At 37.9% G+C, this 26,900-nt stretch overlaps 1 protein-coding gene across 4 annotated transcripts in view; it reads left to right on the forward strand.

Annotated features, from left to right (window-relative positions):
• Positions 1–25,772, forward strand: part of LOC113174803 (A disintegrin and metalloproteinase with thrombospondin motifs 7) — a 55,371-nt gene extending 29,599 nt beyond the window's left edge. For 2 of the 4 annotated variants that reach the window (XM_026378941.1, XM_026378942.1), the window contains exons 10-24: positions 597–689; positions 2,232–2,377; positions 4,224–4,393; positions 4,475–4,608; positions 5,578–5,698; positions 6,686–6,930; positions 7,274–7,418; positions 9,658–9,784; positions 10,049–10,262; positions 10,724–12,313; positions 12,596–12,748; positions 13,547–13,720; positions 14,536–14,682; positions 15,218–15,380; positions 23,603–25,772. In XM_026378941.1, coding sequence (XP_026234726.1) covers positions 597–689; positions 2,232–2,377; positions 4,224–4,393; positions 4,475–4,608; positions 5,578–5,698; positions 6,686–6,930; positions 7,274–7,418; positions 9,658–9,784; positions 10,049–10,262; positions 10,724–12,313; positions 12,596–12,748; positions 13,547–13,720; positions 14,536–14,682; positions 15,218–15,380; positions 23,603–23,748 — 3,768 coding nt within the window. In that variant the 3' untranslated portion in view covers positions 23,749–25,772. Of the gene's footprint in view, positions 1–596; positions 690–2,231; positions 2,378–4,223; positions 4,394–4,474; positions 4,609–5,577; positions 5,699–6,685; positions 6,931–7,273; positions 7,419–9,657; positions 9,785–10,048; positions 10,263–10,723; positions 12,314–12,595; positions 12,749–13,546; positions 13,807–13,900; positions 13,918–14,535; positions 14,683–15,217; positions 15,381–23,602 lie in introns of those variants that run through there. The other 2 variants (XM_026378945.1, XM_026378944.1) reach the window with 2 other exon arrangements.
• The last annotated feature ends 1,128 nt before the right edge of the window (positions 25,773–26,900 follow it).

Consider the following 26,900-nt stretch of genomic DNA (forward strand, 5'->3'; position numbering starts at 1 on the left):
TTATATATTCAGTACACTGCAAGACAAAACATGATCAAATCTGACAACACATGTGTGACATTAAATGTCTTTTTAAGTTGCAGTATGTTGATCAGTCATGACTATCATCTCATGTACCTCTAAAACTCACTAATTCGTCCATTATATCGCATTTGGTTAGTTTATACAAATACAGAAGAGCAGAGATGACATGATGCATTTTGTGGGAGATTCGCTGTTTATTGGCCGGGCTCTGGAGACCATGTTGCAAGTCTTCAAGGAACAATCTAGCACATAACCCCCAGTAAAACTACAGAGTTTCACTTTAAACTTTAACGCAATGTGATCTCTAAAAGTTTTTTGTTCAGCAAATAGAATAAATTGTAGGAGAGTCATGAATATAATGTAGTATGGCATTTCATGTGGTAATACAGTATTTACGTCTATTTACTGTAAAGACAAGTGGGGGGAAAAGGCATTTGCATTTGTCTTATATATCAAATATCTGTGACTGTGTACTTAAAAAACCTTAATCTAAGTAGATAAATACTAAACAACATGTTTTAAATACAGACAGGCCACAGAAGTAAGTCATTAATCTCCCTCTGTTTCTTTAGGATGTCTGCAGCACTCTGTGGTGCACTGTGGGAGCAACCTGTCACTCAAAGCTGGATGGGGCTGTGGATGGTACCAGTTGTGGTGAGAACAAGGTGAGTAATGATTTGACCGTCAAAGGAACGAGACGTAAGGATTGTGATGAGAATCCTGATTTAGTTGTTGACAACCATCAGTGTTTGATTTTTAAAACAGAGGGTTTCTTTCTGCTTCAAATGACATGATAACTGAATGAACACAAAAAAAGTTTTCAAGTATCATCAGTCTGGGTGATTCTTAATCTACTGGTTAATCTACTAATCTACTGGTTGATAACAGATAAGGGTAAAGATGGGTGATGGCTCACTACATTGTGTCACACTTTGTAAGAGAAGCGGTAAGCTCTAAACTAATACTGCTCAGTGCAACACTGGAAAGAATTTAGTTCTTTCACCATCTAGACGACATAATACAGTGGAAAGATTCAGAGGTTCCGGGTAAATCTTAGTGGGTAAGGGCCATGGGTGGAAACAACTTGTGAAAATGCTTGAGCTTTGAGTCCTCAGGCCGTGTTGCACAAGACACTGAGCAATGTGGGCTCACAACTACTTTGGAAAACTAATGTCTCTTTAAAAAGTTGCAGTCTGCTGCAACCTGAAGCTCTATTACACTAGGAGGAAGCCAGAGACCGAGGTTATGTCAGATGGACCAAAAGACATCTGTGCCAAAGATGTCAAAGACCATCCAGACAGTTATCAGGGAAGATGCAAAAAGCCAGACAGCTGTTGACCAGCCGATGTCTTGTAATCAGTAAAAAAGGGCAAATATTCCAATTATAAACCTCATTTCCAGAAAATGTTACTAGAAATGAGCTTCTGGCACAAGGTGGAAGCCGCTAATGACTGATTAATGTAACCCCATACATTAAATTGAAATTGAACCTTAATGTTTTTTAAATGTTGTTTTGTTTTCTGTTTTTTTTTTTCTGGCAAAGAAATTAACAGTTTCCTGCATTTGTGCCCGGGCGCTTCTTAGCCGAGGTTATAATTTAAAAGCATCTTGTCTCGTGATTAATTTAGCAACAAACTAAAAACAAACGCCACCTCATTAAATACTATTACACATCAATTTGTTGGTCTTAATGTTTTATCTCATTATAGGTCAACAAATAAGGTAAAATTTGCCTCCTCCACCAAAAACACTGCAGGAAAACCTGCATTAAAAAGGGTGAAACAATAAATGACTAAACTTTAACAAAGAAAATACACTATTCAGGGAACACTTAAATAACACATCAGATCCTGATGAACAGATTATTCAATGGGAAATCTGTGTTCAGCACACCATGATGAATAAACATGGGATGAACTCAGTAGCTTATTGTGGTCAGAAACATGCTCGCCAGTAGCCTGCTGGAGGTCATTACACTGTGCTCCTCCTGTTCCTACTTAGAGACAAAAGAGCAGATACTGGTCCAGCTGCTGTGCTGTTGGCCTTCCTCGGCCCTGTCCTGCTCTCCTGGTGTAACAGTTCTGCCTCTTCATTTCTCCTCCATGCTCTCAAAGTGAGCACGGACTTAGACAACGCTGCTACTTTAACATCCTTTGCAATCATAAAATTTACCGTATATGTTTAATTATTTAATGTTTTTGTATCAGTGGTGTTTCAGTGGGGAGTGTGTAGCAGCTGGATATCACCCTGAGAGTGTAAGTGGTGGCTGGGCTCCCTGGAGTGAGTGGTCGGCCTGTTCAAGGACATGTGGAGGCGGCATCCAGGGTGCCCAAAGAGACTGTGACAACCCAGTGTGAGTTTTCTTGTTTTTAACCCTTTTTACTTATCTGGGGAGAATATCACCAAGATAATAACAGAAAAAAACATCTTATCACTTATATTAAAGTTTCATCCTTACTAATGTTTAATAGCCACTGTAAATATATGAAATCTTGTTTATAGGATTATGGCTAAAATATAATGTTTATCTTTGCTGAATAGTTATATTTTCTAGTCTCCTTGAATGACCGTGGAGAGATCAGCCTGTTTAGATTAGTTTACACAACTAAGCTGCAAACACAATTCCATTTCTGTAGTAAACATAATCATATCAGGACTCTGTTTTGATGCAACATATTTTTTGAATGAATGAAAAGCTACATTTGTTAGCGTGTCGCTGGGAGATGGTTGGGGGGGACTGACAAAATGTAGACCCACATTCAACTCCAGAGTCCTGTTTTTAACCAACAAAGCACTCACAACAAACAAAAAGCAGCTTGGGTAAATGAAAAGTACAGAGTGAAATACCTCAGTGTTTAGCTACAGAATGAATAGCTCACGATGCAGTCGTCAGGATCTGTTCACAGTCTAATGTCGTGCGTCTGTTTGAGGACTTCAGGACTCCAGAAAGGCTGATGTGATGTCCATTTACTTGAAATATTGTTTTTGCTTCTTGTTATTTGTGCGACAAACAAGCAAAACATGCATGCTGCTCTGTGATGGTATTGTTTTTTCGACCGGGGCAGTGTTGGTCCCTCCGGAGGAAGGTTAAATCCTGTCACAATTGTGATCCTCCAAAATTCTTCAAATCATTCCTTACAAAGATGCATCAGTTTTTCCAGGGTTCACCTTGTTGCTGTTGGTAACCTAACAGTAGTTGGTGTCATCTGTCTGCTGTTGGTAACTTGGGTGGTATGAATCAGTCTCTTTACAATTTACCGTTTACCTTTTATGCCCAACATCATTTTCCCTGTGCATGCTCATCATTTCCCAACCACTCACAGAATCAGTGCCCATCATAACAACTTGCTATTTTGTTGACACAAAACAGGATGTTGCACAGCAAGATCTGATATTTTAGTGGAAAACCTGATGCTGTTTCTCAGATATTTTTAGGAAAGAAACCCCATTGACTTGGCACAGTGGTATATGTTCAGTCTTTGCCACTTGTCGTTTCCATTTATCGTCAGCATCCCTTTTTTATTGTAATACAAAATGCATCGTGGTACCAGGCACATTCCCTACAAAAATGGATTTAGTTAGTTTAGTTTTATAAAAACTAAACTTTTCACCAAATTTACACGCTTTGCATGAGAGACTGAGACACGTTAGTCTGTAATCAGCAGAGTATCAAATCAAATCAAGTCAAGTTGTATTTAAACAGCCCCAAAAAACAAAACAACAACAAAAAAACACTTGTCTCAAAGGCTTCACTGTCTGTACAGCATGTAACAGCCACTGATCTTTTTTATAATTGACATTTTGTCAACGACAAATGTTTTTTAATCTTATTGTTAATCTTATTTTTCCAAATATTGATTTTTATTGGCCTTGAAATTCCACCATCAGTCACTCTACTGCAGTGAGAACTAAATGTTTTCTCAGGGAGTCTCCGGTTTAGTACCTTGGGAATAATTAGCTCAGCCTTTACTGTGCCAGTCGCACAATGGAGCTATTCACAGGCATCACAGTGACACTGCAAAAGGTGAATAGTTGTTCAAGAATGGCATCTTAGTCATCGCACTGTTCTGGCTTGTCTGTGTAAGCAAGACATCAATCGTTGGTGACCTGATGAAAGAAAGCCTTGCATCAATTCAAATGTTAGCTTAAAAACTAATCTGACACGTCTCCTCTCATAATGTTGTTTCACTATCTTCCAGACCTAAGAACAGAGGGAGGTATTGTCTGGGAGAGCGGCAGCGGTACAAGACCTGCAACACCAAACCGTGTCCTCATAGCCTGCCGTCCTTCAGAGACATCCAGTGTGGGCACTTTAACGCCATCCCGTACAAGGGCAAGTTTTACAAGTGGGAAGCAGTCATCAACAGAGGTGAGCAGGTTGTATTTAAGTTGGATATTATTATTCTGGACATGTTGCTTAACACAAATGTCTTTCTTTTTTTTTTTTAAGGAAACCCATGTGAGCTGCACTGCCATCCACTGAATGAACACTTTTCAGAGAAGATGCGAGACGCTGTCATCGATGGGACGCCGTGCCACGAAGGAAACAAGAGCAGAGATATGTGTATTAATGGCATCTGTAAGGTATCAGTATTGTTATAACCATACCACAAATTCTCTGTTTTCAAACAGGATTGATTCAATTCTGGTGTTTCTGTTCATGTCCCTGCAATGTTTTCATAGTAATGTGTGACCCTCACCTTCCTTTCTCTGCAGGCGGGTGTTGTACATTTGACATTTAGCATGAAAATGAGCTTGTTGATAGAAAAATGTGATTGCTATGGTCTCTCAAGATAACAGCCTGCCTATCACCCAGGGCCAAAATGCCATGTAACTGATACGGACACGTTTTGGGTACTGAGTGGACGGCAATCACTGCCTCTGGCCTGTGACATGTCACATCATGACATTTTATGACATTTCTGTCAGTCACATGTTTTCTGCTTTACCTTCACCTTTGTTTTGCAGAATCACTGCAACATTAACACCATATTTCTCAATTGATCATCCAGTCTATTTAGTCCTAGTCAGTCATTTACTTAGGGTTCTGTATTTGTGTATTATGGTGTAGTGGGACTTATGTTATTGGTGAAAAGTAAATCAGAACAGTTTTTAAGGTGCGTGTACTCTGTTTGTGTGTTTCCATTTTCTGCTAAAAACACTTCTACACTTTACAGGAACACGTTGTACTTTTTACTCCATGACATTTATTTGATAGCTTGAATAGTTACCTTGCATAAGTTCAAGTTGATATAACAGAAAATAATCCTCTATAAACCTGCCATATCTAAACAAGTCAAAGGTACTGTGCATTGCTCAGTGCTCAGTTTTCACGGCTCTGACAAAGTGATGTACTCAGAGTCATCAAGTATTTATCCGGATGATATATTTGATAATGTGGCTTTGATCTAAATATCTTAAGAAGGAAATAATTAGAGATATTCGGTCCCCAAATTGCAGGATAATGTTGCCTTTGTTGTCTAATCACTGCATATTATTCTACATAATGTGATGTAGAATATACTTTTGAATATATTATACTCTGTGTTGCAGAAAATAGGTTGTGACTACATGATCGACTCCACTGCTATAGAGGATCGCTGCGGGGTGTGTCATGGTAATGGCTCCACATGTACAACTGTGAGAAGAACATTTGAGGAGAGTGAAGGACTTGGTAAGTTTAAGATTCATTTTGGATTAAAAAATATTATTTTTCACAGAAGACATTTTGAAATGTCAGAAAAACAGACATGTAAATAATCACATTAATAATGGCTGAGTTCCCTAAAGACATTTCTGTTTCTCCAGCAGTATTTTGAGGAGGCAGCAATCAAACAAGATGTGCAACATCTCAGCTGTCAGATGTGCATAAATAATTTAGTTTGGATAAATAAAAAAACATGAGCTCACTGCTGGTCAGATAAATCCTACAGAAATACACATGTAATAAATTGTTAATAAAACACCACGATGTTGGTGAATGGACATGTTTAAGTGATGTACAATATTTGTCAACAATTATAGACTCTCCTATGCAGAAATATTTGATATTATTACAACTATGTACACTCTGTACTGCACATTACACTACTGTTGTTATTATCATACACCTCCCTCCACTTCTGCATCATTGTATGTTGTAACTTAGTAAGTGTTCATGTCCTGCTTATAAATGCAATCATGCAAAGTTAATGAAAATTGTTTCATTATTACTGAAAAACAAAACAAAACAAAAAACAAACAAACAAAAAAAGACATCTATTTAATTTGTGAAAGCTCAGAGTTCTGTCAGTCTTGTCTTGTTATCAACAACATTATAATCACACAATATTGTTAGTATCCCAGTTACTGAGTTGGTTAACCACCATTCACCAAAGTAATCACAAACCAAACAAAAACAATAATTATCTTTCATGCTACATTTCCCAAAACGTCAATGTTTAGTAATTTTACCATCATTTAAAGTGACAGATACATTTTGTGGATGACAGAACATCGCTCTGCTTTCTGTTTGGTAAATAACCAGAAACCTAAAGCAGTGCAAGGAAACATATTCCTGCTTCTTTTACTCTATTTGTTACATATGTGTCAGGTTATTTATTAATCTATTAATGTTTTGGTTTGTTTTCATTTCACTTACTTAAAATGCAATGTCCTTTAGGCTACGTAGACATCGGATTGATCCCAGAAGGAGCTTGGGATATCCGGATTGAGGAGGTGGTTGAAGCTGGCAATTTTTTGGCATTACGGAGTGACACCTCCAACAAATATTTCCTGAACGGCGGCTGGACGATCCAGTGGAATGGAGAGTACAAAGCAGCTGGGACAGTTTTCACCTATGTAAGGATGGGACACCTGGAAAACCTGGTGGCTCCTGGGCCCACCATGGAGCCACTGTGGATTCAGGTAGGTTTACCACATAATAACATCATCATGTCTTGTACTTTTTCTCAGAGAAATGCAGAAACAACCTTAAGATGTATACATTTCTGTCAAAAATTGTGAGTCTAATTTTGACTTCTGGGTTTTGAAAAGAACAACTATATGTAGACAATTTACTACCTAGTTATAAACGGAGACAATCATGAGGCGGGTTATCAACAGAAAAACTAAACTAAACCCTGTTTCAAATTGTTTTAGTGGCTTTAAAGCAGCAAAATAGCTGAACGCATTTTTTCTATTTTGTATTTTTCTATTTAGAATTTGTTTTCTTCAGCCTCTTTTTTGTTTTTTGTCTTTTTTTTTCCAGCTTCTCTTTCAGGAGTCCAATCCAGGAGTGCGTTATGAGTACACGATCAGTCAAAATGTAGCAGAGGAAAGAGGTACCACAGCATCTCCTGTTTTCTTCTGGAAATATGGTTCATGGACTCAATGCAGTGTTACCTGTGGAACAGGTAAGAGACACATCAAAGAGCCAACTCATGTACCCATGCTATAGAGAATCTATAGTCTACAGATCGTCTACAGTTTCTTACCACTTTAGGCATTTATTTTAAGTTTTTTAATTGTTCTGATTTTTTTCTTTTACGAATTGAATGATTTTCTAGCTCATTTGTTTTTGCAGCAAAAAAACAGAAAGTGTCAGTAATTAGGCATTAGTGGAGCTTCACACGTCAACACCAAACACATTTCTATTACACTGTCTACAACTCTACATTAGGTATTTATCAAGTCAACACTCCTTGAGGTGACTTTCAGTGTTGTGTTTGGTTCTCTTTGATAAGGCCTGGGTGATGGACCTTGAAGATCAGTAAGGAGCTTTACAGCGTGAAAGAAAAACAATGAAACTATTGGTTTGTCCTAATGGATTAAGATAGGATTTGAAAGCAGGTCCCACGCTGCTGAGCAGTAAACCTTTTTTGAATCTAGCATTTAATTTTCAACGTTAATAGCTCAGTGGAAACGTGTTGTATTTGATCAGATCGAGTCTAGCATGTAGTCGGTGACGTAGCTCTTCCCACATTTTCTAAATGAAAATTAGCATGTAAGATTGATTTGTCATCACATCATCCAGTTTACTGCTGACTAGGCAAAATTTGCAATTGTTTTTCATCATAGCCTCTTTTTTCTGATTTCTAATAAAGTTGCTGCACATCATACGCGACAGTAACATGTTAACATGTTAAACACGTGTACAGCTTGAATCAAGCTGGTTATTACATATTCAACCCAATGTCTGCATTAATTTAGAAAAAAAGCAAGAAACACAAAATACTATTGACTGTGTTATGCAGTGTTTGAATCCAGTGATTATGTTTCAGAGACCAGCATTTTTTGCCTTTCTGCCAACTTTGAAAATTAGCAATGGAACCCGGCACTGACAGTATCGTGTTGTTCAGTATGTGAGTCGTTGTGACTTCAGTACAAAAGCTGAAACATTTGTGTATGTTGGTGGAAATAGCTTTGGAACCAAGAAAGGTGGCTTTCAGGTTTGGAGGCGGTGCTTATTAACGTATGATGCAGCAGCTGTAGTTTTCACAGCAGTGCAGCAGAGTTGTTTGCATTAACCAAGCAGCAGTTTCAACTTTTTAAACAGACCTGCACTGTGGCAATATTGCAGTGAGTACATATTATTGCATGAGTGTAGAGATGCTATTTAGACAGTTTGTGATTTTGAATTCATCTCTGTAAACTCTTGGCTTTGGCTTCTGTGTCCTTTTCCTTTTAAGACATTTCTCTGTCTTCTGCATCTACTATGAGTTGTTGTTTGAAACAGATACTTCTCAAATGCTGGATGAACTACAGTAGTTTTTGCTCTTGCTTTGAATGGACTTTCAAAAACACCTTCCAAAGAAATGTAATGCAATACTGACAAAAGCTTCTTTACAAGAATGAGTCCAAATGTTCCTGCAAGTAAACAATATTAACATTTTCTTTGGAAAACACTTCCTTTCACTTTCCTGTATGTTAATTCAATTGGATTTCCAACCACCCAAACAGATACATCCGTGCTGTACAAGCTAATTTAAATCCCTATTACAACATTTCCTGCATCTGACTCTGACTATGATTGTCAGGCATGCACGGTGGTCCTCAGCAGAGTCTGATCAGTGGGCACTGAGAGGTGAGAGTAAGGGATTTAATTCCTGACTTAACTCAAGAGCATCGTTTTTGAATTTGAAAGCATATTTTAGTCATTTCATGTTCAGACTTTGTTATATTCTCACACTCATAATGTGCTCAGATTTGCTCTGCTCCTGTGCCGGTGATCAAACTTTTCTTTTTTCTTGATCTTAGGCTGCTGCTTCTGCATGCTCACAGATCTCTCCAGCTCACACATGACTTTTTTGTTAATTTAACTCAGATGACCCTGTCAAAATTCACCAGGCCATGAGAATTCAAATCTGAATTCAATTCTAGTGCTTTGAAACATTTGGTGTGAATCAGAAACTACCTAGAATTACTGCATTGTGGTTGTTTGCCTCTGTTAACCAGTAATCTGACTCATAAGAATTGGGTGGCGATACAAATGAAGGAACACATGGACTGAAACATTTTGCCTCTGGCCCTGGCTGTTGCAGGCGTGATGGCTTAATAAACATTTTGATGGTGTTAATACTGTCTATACAGTATTTTTGTCAAATGTCATCACTAGTGCTTCACTAAAAGTATTTCCTTTCTTTGTTATTCTAGGTTTTCAGAGGAAGATTGTTCACTGTGTGGAAAAGACAACCGGTATAGTGGAGGAACAGTTCTGTGATCCCTTAACCCAACCTGACAATAACCAGACGAGCTGTAACAAGGATCCATGTCCGGCCCTGTGAGTTATTTACAAAATGACACCCTCTGTATTTCCAGGCACATACTCGCACTAAATAAAGAAACACATTATATTTACAAGGAAACAAATAATCCGAGCTACCGAAGTTAATTTTGTACAGCTTCAAAAATGTAACTGAGATGATGATTTGATAATTGTAATAGAGTAATGGGAAAACTGTGTTTCCAATAAGTATTGGTGTAGTAGCCATTTTAATGAGGAAAGGACACGTCTGATTGTTACATCATTTATCTCTTTGTATAGATGGTGGGTTGGTGAGTGGCAGAAATGCTCAGCCAGCTGTGGCAGCTCAGGCCTGTCTAAAAGGGCAGTGCTCTGTGTCCAGGCAGTAAGTGTGGAGGAGCAAAAAGCTCTGCAGCCCAGTGACTGCGAACACATACCCAAGCCTGAGTCACTGTCCCCCTGCAACACACACATCCCCTGCCCTGCAGACTGGACCACTGGTAGCTGGTCAAAGGTGAGTCTGAGTCAAAACATGAGGTTTTTTATTTGTTAACAGCTGTGCAGTTTCAGAAAGAAATGTAAATTTAAGTAATGCTCTTATTTTTGAGTACAGTCCATTTGTTGATTTTGGAAGAATCTTTACAAGAATCTCTTTTTCAAAATACAAATGCTAGAAACTCAATTGCTACATGATTTTAAACTTAGGCATAGTTTGAAGGCAATATTGAGCTTCTGCTGGTCAGTCTGCCATTTTGGATTGGAATGAAAGTCGAGAGTCGTCTAATTTATAAATTTGTTGGTTACACTTTTGATTGTCAAAGTCTTGTCTGTTAGGTTTTTACAATAAGATCAATTTGTTTGATATATAGTGTCTTTTTGGTAATGATTAAAGCACATTATAAATGTAATGACCAATTAATTATTCACTTACCAATGAAACTTCTTATGCCTCGTTCCCTGTGTTTTGTCCTGCAGTGTTCACTTACTTGTGGAAATGGAGTACGTCGCCGTAACGTAACCTGCTCTAGAAACACAGGTGTTGACTGTGATCCCCAAAAGAAACCCTCGGTTGTCTCTACCTGTCACCTTCAGGACTGTCCAAGGATCGTGGATAATTTTGGAGACACTGAATGGTCTGGAAGCGGCTGGTCAAGCAAAGAAGTCCTCAATGAAATTAGCTCTTTACCTGAAGCCAAACCTCCTCCTAAATACAGCAGCACCAGGGCTCAACCAGTAAATCATAATAGTGTCAATAACATTGCCGAGGGAGATTATGATAATAAAAACGCTGAAAACATAGACCACAACAGTGTTCAAGTTGATGATTTTTACTATGACTATAACTTTATCATTTTCCATGAAGACTTGTCGGATGACTTTGAGACTGATGGAAAAGATCCAGGGGACAGATTTAATGCTCCACGGGAGGATAAGCCAAGCCAAAGTATGAAAGAAAATGCCTTCATAGAAACTACAAGAGCTCCTACAGCTACTTCAGCCATTTGTACAGTTTCAAAGGCCACTGCCAACACTTTGAAAACTGAAGAGGCCCAGAACACAAATATGGACAGTGTGAAGGGCAGTGGGATTGCAGCAACAAAGGAGTCTATGCAGACAAGTTCTGAAATTGTGGATGACTTTCTTTCTGAGGATTATCTTCTGCCTGTGTCTACCACTGACTCCCCACCATTGTCCACAACTCAGCATTCACAAACGGTAAAAGAGAGACATGATAATCGGTGGTGGCCTGAAAACATTAGCACAATACCTAGTCTGGTTTTTACCACAAAGGAGCCTGGGCCAGATGTGAAAGTGGGACAGTATGGGGAGGACGCTGAGAATAATGATCACAGATTTACTGAGGAGGAAAGTCAGTCTGAAAATATGAGAGTGACTTCAAAACATGCTGCTCCCACTCCTCAACATCAAACCACTAGTAATACCATTGTCTCTAAAACAGTAAATGAGATGTACGATGATTACGAGTACAGTTACAATGAACAAAATACACTAGGTCCAGACGTCTCTGCAGACCACAAAGTTGTAGACTATGACCTCAGTACAACCTCAGTTCCCATTTCCGAGAAATCCACTCCCTTCTCCGTGTCCTATTTGCAAATCTCAGGTAGCCAAGAAGCCTCTGACTTAACATTGTTAACTGGAACAAAAAAGATACCTCCTAAAAAATTGGAGGGAGCCACTCAGGCTCCTCCAGCTGATTTCCTGCCATCTACAATGCAACAGATACCTACAAAACCTGTCTTCACTCAAAGAACTGGAACAGATTCCACATCCCAGACAACTTCGTTTGATGCAGCAGATTTTGATGACAATGAAATATTCATTCCCTCGATGAGGAAGAACAGCAACAGTGATCCTTCTTACCAGCTTCCAGCAAATTCAGCAGCCACCCCTCAGTACAGCTCATTACAAGAACTGACACCTTCCACGGTGCCCATCTTACCAACTCATCCAGCTGTTCCACTTCCAGTGCCAACATCTGTCCCAACCTCACCCTCCACACAGGCCACCACGGCCTATTGGGTCACCGGCAACTGGAGTGCTGTGAGTCTGCATTGATTCACACATGCTGGTGTTGTACTGCTGTGTCTCAATATTTCCATCTATATCTACTTTGCAGAAGCAGCATCTGGTATTGGTGCCTGCACAAACTTAATATTTTTGGCCCAGAGCTAACACAGCTAATGTCAATTTATGAGGTAGTCAGTATTAACTCAAGTAGCTTTTGTAATGTTTGTGGTCAACAGACCATTTGTTCTGTTTGTTCTCCTGCTATGTTGTAGATAACATAATCGTAATCTAATGTTTTACTACATTTGTGGGTAGTGCTCCACCACCTGTGGTCTTGGTGCCATCTGGAGGACATTAGCTTGTAGCACTGGCTCAGATGCTGACTGTGATCCGGCCAAGAGACCAGCACCAGCACAACAGTGTTACCTGCGGCCCTGCTCTTCATGGAAAGTTGGGGAATGGAATAAGGTAAGATGATATTTTCCTAACAATCAATTAATATGTTTTTTAAAGATTAATTAAAAAAATATATGACTAGGTTTTGTATATAGTATATACATAGTATATGCCATTAGATTTGTCTTATTTACATTTCTTTTACGTATCTTAGCCATGCCACTTTGGTCCTGGAAATAAAAATGACATGTCAAATGACATTTGCTATCAAACTGACATTCATGGTCCACAGAGCATACATCCCAATGACTTTGATGACCCCCTCACTTTATACAGCATGAGGTTGCCATTTGTTTTTTAGGTGAAATGTCTTCCTAACTATTGGATGGTTTGTCATAAAATCTGGTAGAAATATTGTTGTTGCTTTTAAAAAGAACTCAGCACAGAATTTGATATTTAGCACAAAGCAGCGCTGTGCCTACGTACAGCCTCACAGCAGACCTAGTATGACTGAAGACCTGTGGCAAATACTAAATATGAACACTGATAAGCTCTTAAATCTTTTGTGGAAAAGTGAAAATGATGAGTTGTTATTCTGTCTTGTGGTTTTATATTCTATGAAACGTTTAATATAAAATATAAAGTTTAGTATAAGAGTTGTGGTGAACAGATTTCTTTCTATAAATATTAGAAGTTGTTAGCCTTTCAGGTCATACTGTGGGTCATCCAGATATGGTAAGTCAAAGGCATCTGGAACAACCCTTTGTCCAGGACATTTGCTACTCATCCATCACTTAAAGCTGTGTTCAGTTCAGTGAAGCTCCAGAAGTGCATGTTGTTTCAAAAGCACTCATGTCACATTTTTCCCAGTGCTCCAAAAATTGTGAAGGTGGAATCAAATTACGAGAGGTCCAGTGTTTTGACATGCGAAACCAAAGGCTCCTACGACCTTTCCACTGCCGGGCCATGTCCCCCAGGCCACAAACACAAATGCCCTGTAACTCTCAGTCATGTCTCAAATGGTACACCTCCTCTTGGGGCCTGGTGAGTAATATAAAATCAACAGAAAAAGATTTTGTTGTAAAATGTGTGTCTAAATAGGATCGAATGGAAGGTAAACAGTAAATGTGTACAGTATGTGTCAATATACTGCATGTAACACTGTATTTTTATTTTCTGATTTTGTCCATTTGTGATTCTTTGTCTGTGTCAAATGCTGGACAGGAGAAAATCTGCTCAAAGTATGTATCTTTTGAACACTGCTTCAATCATGCAAATGTTACGCACCTAAATGCCCCTTCTTTTTTATTATTGTGATTTTTTTCAAACCATCCTATGCAGTACATGTATATTTATACAAATTTGGTGAAAAGGCTGCTGTCAAGCAGTTTTAGGCTTTGCAGCTTGCCACAAGTGGGAACTCAACAAGTGGGCCATTTCAGAACAATCTGTGCTCTCAAGTGAACCACTGTGCAACAATTACGTAACAAAAAAGATTAAATGGTCTCAATTCAGGGATTGTCTAGCAAGTGCCAAGCTTCTGCCTATTTCTTATATTGTACTGCAAGGAATGAAAACCAATGGATTTTGTGGAAGTTAGAAAAAAGTTGATTGTCTTGGCAGTAATGTAAAATATACTATTTATAATATACTATACAAACTGCAGTGCAGTGGTGAGTCATGTAAAAATTCTGTGTGGTCCTTTGTCCACAATAATTAACTCCCAGATCCTAGCATATGCTGTTTCCTCCACTGTGCAAACTCAACATTCAGATTAGTCAAGGGTTATTTGTACCTATTGTATGTAAGTATGTAGGTTATTCACTGATTTCTCATCACTCTCATTGTGTGTTGTTCAGTGCTCTGAGGTGTGTGGAGGAGGTGAGCAGCAACGTATAGTCACCTGTCCAGAGGAGGATCAATGTGACAGAGCCCTTCAGCCCAGCATCATCCAAACATGTAACAGCCAGCCTTGTTCTCAGTGGCTTACTGGATCCTGGGGACAGGTAAGCTACAAGCAAAAGAGCTTAAAATTGAATTCAAAACTACAGCGAATATTCCTACATGGTGAGTGGGTTGTAGATCGACGTCATGAGGACTTGACTTCTCTAAATGACTGACCAGTCAAACCTTGAGCCAGGGTTTTTATAATGCTCAGATGATGGTGTATTTTGTCACTGTGAGTACCATTTCTATCTCTAAAATTTACATTATCACTTCTTAGGGTCTCCATGGTTCGTACGCAGTCATACAGCTGTAGATAATCCTCTGAGAATAATCTGATGAACACTAAGAAGTATAACTGTTACTTGGCTTTGAGTTCTGTCTGCAAAGACAGGGATTTTAATAGATTTCTTTTAATCCCTCCACAAGATCACCTCAGTGATCTGTACACAGTGAAGCAAAAAAGTGTCCATAGCACCTTTGATCAAAGGTGGAAAGTAATCAAGTACAATTGAAAACTTTCAGCAACAAAACCAGTGCATTAACATGTTTGTCTGTAAAACATTAAAAAAACATTCTTCAAAACATTTTCTGCAGTGTTCAGCTTCTTGCGGTGGGGGAGTGCAGCATCGACTCATCAAATGTGTTAACACCAAGGCTGAAACAGATGAGGAAGTGGAGGAAGCTCAGTGTGACCATGAGCCGAAGCCTGAGAGCGCCCAGAAGTGTAACTTACAGGAGTGTGAGAGTGCACCCTTTGGTGAGCATTTTGAAATAGATATATTTATATAAGTTGGTTATTTACTATTAAAAACAGATTATATCAGCTATATTTTCTAATCTGCCACATATTTTTATATAGGATAGAATCATAATATTTTTTTATAATGTGATTATCACGATTGTAGAGATCACTTAAGTGATAGTTCACTTAAAAAGAATAAATTCAAAGGGTGTTGACTCGATTGAGATTCTTGTTGTGAAGCGTGTGGAATTAGCATTTTGCTGTTGTCAGCCTCAGCAGTTACTCCCACTATACAATACAACATGGATGCTGCAGATTCTTGCTTGTCATTGTGAACGGTTCAGAACAACTATAGCTTGACTTAAGCCACGTAGCAGCATCACACACACGCCCGTGTTTTGTGGGTGACTGTTACTGCACTGACTTTTTGTCTTTTCTGCCACTCATGTTCATTTCACAGATTCATTATCTCTATGTTGGGATTTTGTTTTTGAATGCAGCCACATATTTTTAAAGTACAGAATAGGAGAAGACTAGTGGAAATGTGCTTTAAGAATTTGTGGCAATTCCATGTAAATTTAAGCAACTTTAAGAATTTTAACATTATCCCTTGGTCTGAACATCACATACAGTATACTCAGGTGTATCCTCTGTGCTTTCACTTCAGTTTGGTTTCAGGGGTCACTGTCTTACAAAAAGTAACTTAAGCATAATCCCCACTTCACCTTCCAGTGGAAAAAACTACCTCAGACACATCCCCGCACCTGATTTGTCTTTTGCATTCTGGTATGTTTCTTAGTGTCTATTACCTGACTAGCCCTGTAAGATGATTATCCACATTTACATTTAATTCCAAAGATACATTGGGGTTTTAAAGTGTGGGATTAAAAGGCATCGGAAACTGTATTTTATGTCGTTAATGCCACAGGCTTTAAGTTTTTAGTTTATTTTGTCTAAAGTTCTCTCTACTTTTCACTATCCATTGCCAAGTAGAGCAGAAACATTTGAATAATTCCTTTAACCCTCCTAGTTCATTAAGTAAAGTAGTCTGTGAAGACTTGGGGAAAATATTTTAGTCATACATTTTATATATATATATATATATATATATATATATATATATATATATATATATCTGTTACCAACCTTATAATTTAAATGAATTGCCCCAATTTCTGATTCAATAAACCTGTATTGTCACAAAAAAGTCAAGAGAAATGGTAAAAAAGAGAGAAATAACTGGAAAGTTTTGGAAGCATTTGTCAAAATCAACAAGATATTTTATATTAACCCATCTGACGGTAGCAGCATAAGAAGCAGTTCACTTTGCCATACTTTGGTGTGAACAGCAGCATTGATATCACTAAGAATCAGCCAGTTCTCTAATGATGCAACATCACAAGACCAGTGGAAAGGCTGACAACAGTAGCCTCAAAGATCGTCTTTGTTAAATTGGCACGCTGAAGATGAGCCGGAGCTTTTTTCATGGAGTCACAGAAGACATTTGCAATCAAAGCAACTATTCACAACAGTAAATTATAGGCTGTGTGTCTTCTGCCTGAAACACATCATTCATGTCTTGACATTTCCATCTTTTATTTTTCAATAAGTTAGAGTCTGTCGCACAGTTCTACCTACAGTAGATTGTAGAAGGATCTGTTTTTGAAGATTGTAACTAGAAAAAGTTTCCACTTTTGCACAAGAGATGTATTTTTTTGTGCATTAGATGTTTGAAGGTGATGTTTTGGGGTTTTCTTGCTGGCGTTTCAGCATTAATCGTCCTCAGTATTCCTCACAGAATAAATTTGTAGGCTGGAACATGGAGTTTTATTGCTGCCACGAAATAAATCATAGCAAATGCTCAATGACACCAATATAAATTCTACAAAAATAATGAAAGTATTTGCAGTTTGTTTAATATGTATACCTTTTTAATTGATAAAATATCATGCTCACTTTTTCATTCAGTTCATTGACGTAAGCTACAGCCACTCGCTGGCATTTATGTTTTATATATCGGATATGAAATCACAGGGTTTCTCGGAGAGCAGCCTTTTAGTCAGACGGCAGCTTTGCTGACATTTTGAAGGGATAGATGTATAAAAGTGTTATCATAAATATTTGCGGCATATGATAATGTGGCAGCAAACAACTGGCCATGTTAGCACACTATTAATTTGTCTATGTGTTTGAAGGAATCAGATTGTTGCAAATTGCAAATGTTCTTTTTTACGACCTTTTGTCAAGCAAAGCTGGCAAAGCTCGCTCACAACAGGCAGTACTTTTCAATTCAATTCAATTCAATTCAATTCAATTTTTTTTGTATATCACCAAAATTACAACAAAAGGCTCAAGGCGCTTTACAGTGTTTAAGGTTTGAGACTTCACAAAATATAACTGTACATAGAATTATTATAAAATCCAACAACCCTACTTGAGCAGCACTTGGAGACAGTGGAGAGAGAAAAACCTCCAGCAGAACCAGGCTCATAGTGGGCGGCCATCTGCCTCGACCGGTTGGGGTGAGTGGAAAAAGGGACAAAAAAAACAAAAGCAGTCAACAATAAACAGCAAAGACACTGGGCAGGTCGGTTGGGCCATTAACTGCACTCTGGAGATAAACAGCTATCTAAGGCCGAGGATAACTGCAAAAGGGGGACGGAGAGAGGGAGACAGAGAGGAGGAAACACAACTACAGGAGAGAGAAATGACAAAGTTGATGACATGAAATGGTGGCATTTGAGTTGATATAGGAGAGGGGAGGGAGGAGAGGAGCTCAGTGTATCGGTCGAGGTCCCCCAGAAGACTAATCTATTGCAGCATAACTAAGAGATGGTTCAGAGTCACCTGATCCATCTCTAACTATAAGCTTTATAAAAAAGGAAAGTTTTAAGTCTAGTCTTCAATGTAAAGAGGTGTCGGTTTTGAAACTCTGGGTTCTTCTGGGATAATATGGAACTATGATGTCTTTAATATATAATGCATGTTATTATCCTTACTCGTGAAATTTTCATATGTGAAATATCACTTTCACCATCTCAAACATCTGAAATGAATTGATTGTACGTGGGTGGAATTCATTGATTTGTTTTAACATATTTGAATTGAACTAAAATCTCATTTATTAAAATGAATCAAGCTGGACTGAATCCAAAAGTAGTCGTTTGCTCAGCAAAAGAACGTGACTTTCTCAAATGTGAGAGCTGCTCCCGCATGCTAAACCATTCCACCCCTCTACATGAAAGACATCTTCAGGAAATCAGCACTTAAATGTAAACGACTCTCTGTCCAGGGCAAAATCAAAATACAAATGCATATAAAATGCATCCTCCTCCTTTTTCTCCTTTTATTTTTGAAATATATTGAGTCATGGCTGATTTTAATTTGAGAAAATAATAGATCATATAAGGATTTAACCTTTAGATGACAATTACAGTTTTTGTTCTGTGTGGATGTTTTGCTGATTCTTTTTAGAGCAGCTTGTGTTCGGAAAGGGTGCATGGTGATGCAGTAAACAGCCCCTTTCAAGTTCAGCCACATTTGAAATTGGATTGAGATCTGGTTTCTGACTCAGCCACTCCAGGTTAAGCCATTCGTGTTGATAGTTTGCTGTATGCTTGATGTAATTGTAACTGCAACAGATTTTCTTCAAAACAAAAAAAATAAATAAATAAATAAAAACTATGGTTACACATATGTTCTTACTTTCTGAGCCCCTAGCTGAATATTATTGCTACCATTATGTTTTCATCCTGTGGCCAATATAAAAAATGTGGCACTTGCTTTATAAACTGCATTCAGCCGCAGTAAATACACGATTCACACAGAACAAACTACAAGTATAAACACAAGCTTATGAATGTATTTATTTTGCTGCAGTGTGACCTGCCCTTGGTTAGATATGACCTTCCATTGTCTGTCTGGTATACATTCAAATGAGTACCTCTTTCTCCTGATGCACAGCAGCATTCCTGATGGATATCATTAAGTATCACTCCACTCCACAACTATTTATTCAGAACCTTTCTAGTTCTGCATTGATCCAAGGGAATATCATGACTGTAACTGGTCGCAGATCAGAAACCGAGGAGCCTGTGTGACTCTGAAAAGTGAAGTGATGGAGCAGAAGGTCATTGTATCCATTACATAAAGAATATTACAAGGTTTGTATTTTCTTAACACCAAATCATAAAAGTCAGTAATCAGACTCTGTATGAATATCACTACACATCACACTAAAAGTATTTTTATGGGTACAATGGGCAGGAAGGAAGGTTTATCGGATTTCATCTGACATTTAATAAAAGTCTGGTTCTGTGTCAATATACCATGCCCCAATGGGATATATTCTCCAACACAATACACCAGCCTAATCGATGGCTAAGAAACTCACTGGACAAAAAGCTGCTCTAAATAACTCTCCATCAAAAGTGAAGTGGAAGATGCATACACACAGAGGAGATACATACAGCACAGTACATAAACTGTGTCTTTCATTCAGAGAGTGAAACTAGTGCTGAGACAAGAGACGTGTGCGATCACACGTGCGGCTGCGTGAGGCCAGGACAGATTTCCATTCCTGTATGACTGACAATGTATCAGGACTGGAGGTCATTAATATCTCACTAGGAAGTCGAGGCTGATTTTCTGAGAAGTAGGAGGATAAAGATGAGGCTGATGCAAGTTCGTCCTTCACGTGGACTGAATAGTACACATGCTTTTTCACCATGGCATACTACTTTTATTTGAAGAAGAAATGCAACATGATGTATTATTATATTATTACTGATTATTTTGTTAGTAACATTTTGTCAGTTTGTTAATTAAGCCACATGCCACTTTTCCTTCATCTCAGAATGACAGGGCGACAGTGTGGGTCGAGCCTTGAGAGGTGATCAGTCTGTAATGTGACTGACAGACAATCATAGATACATTCACATCTACAGCACAGATGGGTTACAGACATTATGTCCAGAACAAAACCTAAATGTGAAATTGGATGGAACCATTAGCAGCTACTAATGTGACAGCTATTATTGCTGGAGTCTATAAAGAACCGTGCTTACACCAAATGCATGATTTAAAGGAAACTACATAAGCTTCCATACATAAATGCAAAGGAAGGACTGACAAGTTGTTCCTTGGGTGCTGGAGAGAAACTGCTGAACCAAAAAGCCACTGAATTGCAGAGTCATCCTTAACATTATTCTTTGAGCCTTGTGCATATTACTCACACTGTCTGAAGGTGAGATGTCGGAGGATTCTATTGTTGTCAGATAAAGTAGACGCACACAGACATACACAGTAGACACAAAACAAGTTAACATGTAGGTGTGTCGTTACGTTAAAGGTTTATATTTTAAACTACTTTACAGTGTCTGCTGAGGCAATGACGTCTGATCTGTTTTTATTTTTTACAACATATATTATCTTGTTAGTGATATAAGAAAATCAAAAGAAAGGTTACCAATAACAATTTAATCATTTGGCAGCTATTTAAAATAATAAAAAAAAAATCATTATAATTGTTATATTGTAAAAAGGATTTTTATAAAATTTCTTGTTAAAATGTGGCTATAATGAAACCATTGTTATTTCCAGTGCAGCATTCATCAGCTTTGAAAAGAGATTTCACAGGTCATTTATTGTTCTACTGTATAACACACAGTGCAACACAGTGACACAAGTGATTCGATTTCCTGGCTCATCTGAACATTTGTGAGCAAGCTAAAAGTAATTTAGCCTGTAGTAAAATAGAAAAGGTCAAGAGGATGAATGACCTGCGCTCAGGTCTTAATACACAAAGCTAATGAGCTACATTGTGTGGCTGTTGTGTCTGATGAAAGGTGGAGAGGCTATTACTGTTCTTATGGATTAACAATACATGCCAAAGGTTATTAAAATCATTAAAATGTGGATATATGAAGATATGAAACTTTAGCTCATATTCTCCTATCTAGCAGAAAGATGGATGTTCATACACAGTAAAGACAGAAACACCACTGCATTTGACCAGTCGCTAAAAGAACAACATCATTTAACAAAATGAGTTCTTGTTCATTTACATTTTGGCAGATGCTTTTATCCAAAGCGACTTAACAAGTGAGGGAAAGGGGAAGCAAAAAAACAAAGTCAAGGAGAAAACAGTAAAGCAAAGTGCTACAAGAAGAAAAAGAAATGGTTCAGTTTCATGAGAAGTCAGTGCAAGGTAGGATTATAACTTTTTATTCATTTATTTATTTTTTGAGATTCAAGTGCATATTATGGGAGAGTTGTGTTTTCAGCAGTTCTTTGAATATTGGCTGTGATGCTGCTGAGCGTGCAGAGTCCCACAGTGGTGGAACAAACTACCAAATGCATAGTGATATAATCAATGCTTCACAGTTGATGGTGGGGGAATAATGCAGTTTTAGCAAATTTAAAGGTACCGAATCGAGACAATTGGAATCTGAATAACAACCCATCCATGCCCACAATAATAATAAGCTTGAAACGCCAACTGTACGCTACCTGCACAACATCAAAAAGCAACAGAGCAATAAAATGTGAAAAAGACTTTTAAAAAAAGAGTAAATGTTGAGTTTAGGTTCATCAGTCATCATTTGGAGTCGTGTTCCAGTCCACTTGATCATTTTTCTGGATTTCCTCTCTTTTTAACTCTAGTTTGTCAGGGAGCAAAAGTTTTTTTTTTTCTTTTATGATGCTGTTAACCATCTGTGGCGTTTAATTGTAAGATGTTCTTTCTAGGAAATTAATGCAAAGCCACATCTACTGAAAACACTGATGCAGAGGCAGAAGAAGGGAACGTACAGGTTTTGCTTGTCAGAAAAGTATCTTACTGCGGAAGTCCCACGTCCTGCTGTCCTCTTGTTGTTTACTGTTCTATATGGGCCATCCTGGGAGTGATTCAAAGATAGCAAAGGGAGTGTATAGATGGTAGCACACAGGAAACGCTGTGTATAGAGTTGCAGCTGTGACCTCTGCACCCCACTGATGTCATGGAGTCTCTCTAATCTGGATGACATTGGAAATTGTGCACACTGGAAAATTGCAGTGGGTTCAGAAGTACATCATGTATAGGCCGCTCTGATCCAAATTTAGAAATGTAAAATAATATTGGATGCATTCTAATTTGTCCACCACTTCAGATCTTATAAAGATCTGCTGATACTGATCCTGATGAATCGTAGTGATTCTGATTGCCTTATGACCTTGCGACCTGAGCGTCACACTCAGGTCACATCATCAATTTGCACATGACGCTTACATATATAAAAAATACTGTATATTGGGAACTTGGACAGATTTTGATGTAGGTGACAGCTCAACTCATTGCAACATGACATTCTGCCAAAATCAATCGATGGTAATTAAACTGATTGAGCACTTTAATGTCACTTAATTGTGGTGGTTTACTTCACTGCAAGGCTCGACAACTGTCTTATTAAAGTTGGTTTTATAGGTGTGAATTAATTACAATTCATGATGGAAATAATTATAATATAAAAATGCCAGGACTACTATATTAATTAGCTACATAGATTTCTTTCTTTCAGACGTGTGATTGAAATATTTAGTTTTCATGTTGGTGTGAGTCATTTTTTTGTAAGTATATTTTTAGTATTTGACAGTTTGCCTTTAACATCAGCCATCTGCTGCTTTGTGACTCCTGATTTACATTCCAAAGCATTCAAATCATCTAATCAGATCATCATATGCAGATATCACCACTTCATATGCCTCAATGTGATGATCCTTATGATTCCACTTGATCTGAAGTAGTTTGAGGTGAAGTTTCGCTGCTCTCCGAGAGCATGGAGAAATAAAATGACGAGCTGTCAGTATTAAAAAGCAGATAACACTGCAGTCTGAAAGAGGTTTACAGCTGACCTGTAATCCTCATCTGTTGAAGCCATCAGCTGTTGCTTCCGCCTGTTGATGTAACTCACCTGAACTGAGATCCAACAGGAAAGTGTGGGTTGTTTTTTACTTTTCTTTTCTTCTTTTTTTTTGCTGTGAGAGTAGAAAATGAAAAGACAGGTGGCAAAACTAACTTTATTCCTGAAGGAGTTCTGAGTCTGGCTCAATAAGCTGCTCTTTCAATGGGAACCTGTCTCTAAAAGAACAAGAAACTCAAAGACTTTTGTTTATTCTGTAATGATTGTTTCTTTACCTGCAACAGTTTATGAATTCTCTAACCTCTGTATGTAACTACTCTCTCTCTTTCTCTCACACAGGAACAGTTTGTCTTCGCGATCGGCTAACATCTCGCTTCTGTCAGACTCTCCGCTGGCTCGGCCGTTGCCTCTTACACAATGTACGAGCACAGTGCTGTAAAACCTGCAGCCAGAGTTCCCGTCCCAGCAGCACATCACGCCGCTGAGGTGCAACAAAAGTAACCACTCACATTCCTCATCAATAGGAACACAGACTGCAGCACTGAGCGCTGAAATATGAATCGTCATTTAAAAACAATCTGAGCCCTTTCCTGATTTCATATCATTTAAACACACAGACTAATTATGAAGCCACACCAAAAACTGCATGTTTGTTTATTATGGAGGACTGAATTTAATTGGAAATGTTACAAAGCACATCCTCTCTCTTTGCATTGGATTTAGAATGTAAATATTCATTTGCACTTTTTATGTTATACAGGATGACATGTTATGAATCTCCATCAATTAGTTATACAGTGCTAAATAAGATAAGTGTCTCCAATCAGTGTGTGTTTAATAAGTGTTACTGTACATCTAGATAAACCGGTCATTTACCTTAATGACTGAAACAATGCTTTCTTTTATTTACAGCAGCATAAAAATGTATAGATTAATGCAGACCTATAAAAGTTTGCCATGTGGTTTTACGTATATTATGGTACGTATATAAAGCAAATGTGATGCAGAAATCCTTCATGAGACACATAAGTGTTTACTGAGCTTTGCCCCCCACAGTTGATGTTTAAAGTCATCTTTATAATCTCTAAAGAATCTGCCTGACATCTGGATAAAAAAATATTCAGTCCAGTAAAGGGTAACATAGATTTTTAACAGCCCCACTGACTTAACACTTCTACATGTGTAGAGATCAAAGTTTCCTGGTTATGGATGCTATTCTATGATAGGACAAATTGTTGTGCTAGGGGAGCTTTCAGTCCACAGCAGCTTGTAAAAGGCCTTTTTGAAGCAGCTGTATCAGTAACAGATGTGATGTTACGCTGGCCTTACCAAGCACATTTTAAAACGTGGATGTGAAAAGCTGCAGGACACAGTTGGTGCTAGAGGCTACGCAGGCTCCAAACAGTTTGGGTCAGGTATTAGCAGGTCTGGTGCCTTGTCTACTTGAATAATGAGCACTTGATTCAATTATGAGTGAAATTCTGCATCAGTGTTGTACAACATTAGGTTTAGTTAGGTGTAGGAAGGACTTGAGTATAAACAGTATTTTAGTTGTCGTTAACTTTTTGAGTTTGAGGAACGAAACATTTGCTGACATGTCACGATTTCATCACTTCTGCTCTATTCTGTATTCAGAATCATTGTTAGCACTGACACGTATGTAGGCTGCAGTTCAGGCTTTTCAGCAGGAAATGAAAAGCAGCTCAAACTTATTATTGCAGTTCAGTGGAGGCAGCTTTAGTGTCATCGTAATCTCCTGCATTTCTTTATGGCGTTTAATGCATCTGTAGAAAAGCCTTTTGCTATATTGAATAACAAAATTTAAAGAGGAAAAAAAGTGAAATATTATACATTTGTGAATTGCTGTAAATTAAGATGAGGTTCCTAAGAACTCTAAGGAAGCTGTAAACTAACCTTTTGCTAGAAAAGTGTAAAGTTAACATGCCTCTGGAGTTGTGGTTTTGTAGATATAAGGCATTTGTTAATGACTTTCGCCTGACGATCAGCTGCTTCTGGCAGAAACATAACAAGTGATTATTCTTTAAAGTGTACGGGGAGATAGTGTTAACAAACAGGCTGGTTTGTTCAGTCCGAGATCTCCCATTTGCAGTTGTACTCAGGATTCAGTTGATGATATGATCAGTCTCTTGCTCCTTGGATAACTGGTGCTCTACTGTCAGGCTTTAAATTCCAGTGCAGCACATATGGAGTTTTCATTAATAATGGTGACGGATTTGCCAAACTAAAATGAAATCAGATTTCATTTTTCCAACAGTTGGTTCCAGACCAATGATTTTTACACCTGTCTCTGGGAGATTTGATTTGAGTACCTATCTTATTAATGGTTCCCGCTGACCCTCCAAAACGGTCTTGGATCTGGTATTTGATGGCTGCAAACTAACAGTGTCAGACCAAACGTCTACTTTCTCCCCATGTAGAAAACACAACAGCAAATTTACTTCTGCTGATCTCTCTCCTCTTTCCACTCACCCCAACCGGTCGAGGTAGATGGCCGCCCACCCTGAGCCTGGTTCTGCTGGTTTCTTCCTCTCCACTGTCGCCTAATACCGCTCAGGGGGGATTGTTGGGTTTTCTATATAATTCTGTATATAGTTATATTTTGTAATATTATATTTTGTAAGGTATTAAATGTTACACTGTAAAGTGCCTTGAGATAAGTTTTGCTGTGATTTGGTGCTATATAAATAAAACTGAATTGATTGAATTGAAAATCACTAACCTTTGACATCAGAGTGGGATCAGCTGACACACATTCAATGTGCCATTTCTGTAAGCAAAGCCATTCAATATAACCTATGACCCACAAAATACTGTAGTTAGTCAATGTTATGCCTCCAGTATTAGGATTAGCAAATAATATTATCTGTAAACACACATAAATGGATCCCAAACATTGTTAGCAACGTTATACTGGTGCTGTAAAAAGGTCTTTCTGTTCTTTAAACTGTTTATGTGTTTTTTTCCCCAAGACAAAGAATTAATTACATATTCTGCATATACAACATTTATATTCAAAGAGTCCAAAGCTTAACACACGATGATTTGCTTTAGTTCTCAAAGTGATTGGACAATCATAGGAGGGTCATAAAAAGGGGTCCATAACATTTGTAACTGACTGTTGCATTACATTTAATTTGCAAACACAATGCCACACTTAGTATAGTTGATATTTGACTGCAAACATCCAACACACCTAGCATTATCATTTTTCTTTATGTTTGTCGAAATGATTGTTTTGGTGTTTGTTTGTTTGTTTTTTTAATCGTTTGTTTTTGTTGGTTTTTAAAGCACAAAATGCGGCTGCCTGCCTACAGCTGGCGTGTACAATACTCTTTAAATAGAAATAACAAAATGTGATAGCTATTAAACACATTTTCAGCAATAAGTTGATTACAGTTACTTCACACATTCCCTCTGTAAAGTTAATTTAAATTAACTGTTAATAAGCCTTACAACATGTACCTGTTTTAGAAAAAAATGTTATTCATGTATTAATTAGTGATATGTTATTACATATGTATATTTATATACTGTGCTTTATACTACTAAATAAAACTGATATTTTATGGCCATGGTCTTTGTAATAAAAAATTGCAAGTTGTAAGTTACTTATGTA

Source organism: Anabas testudineus, chromosome 3, assembly GCF_900324465.2.
Source record: "Anabas testudineus chromosome 3, fAnaTes1.2, whole genome shotgun sequence".
Classification (NCBI taxonomy): domain Eukaryota; kingdom Metazoa; phylum Chordata; class Actinopteri; order Anabantiformes; family Anabantidae; genus Anabas; species Anabas testudineus.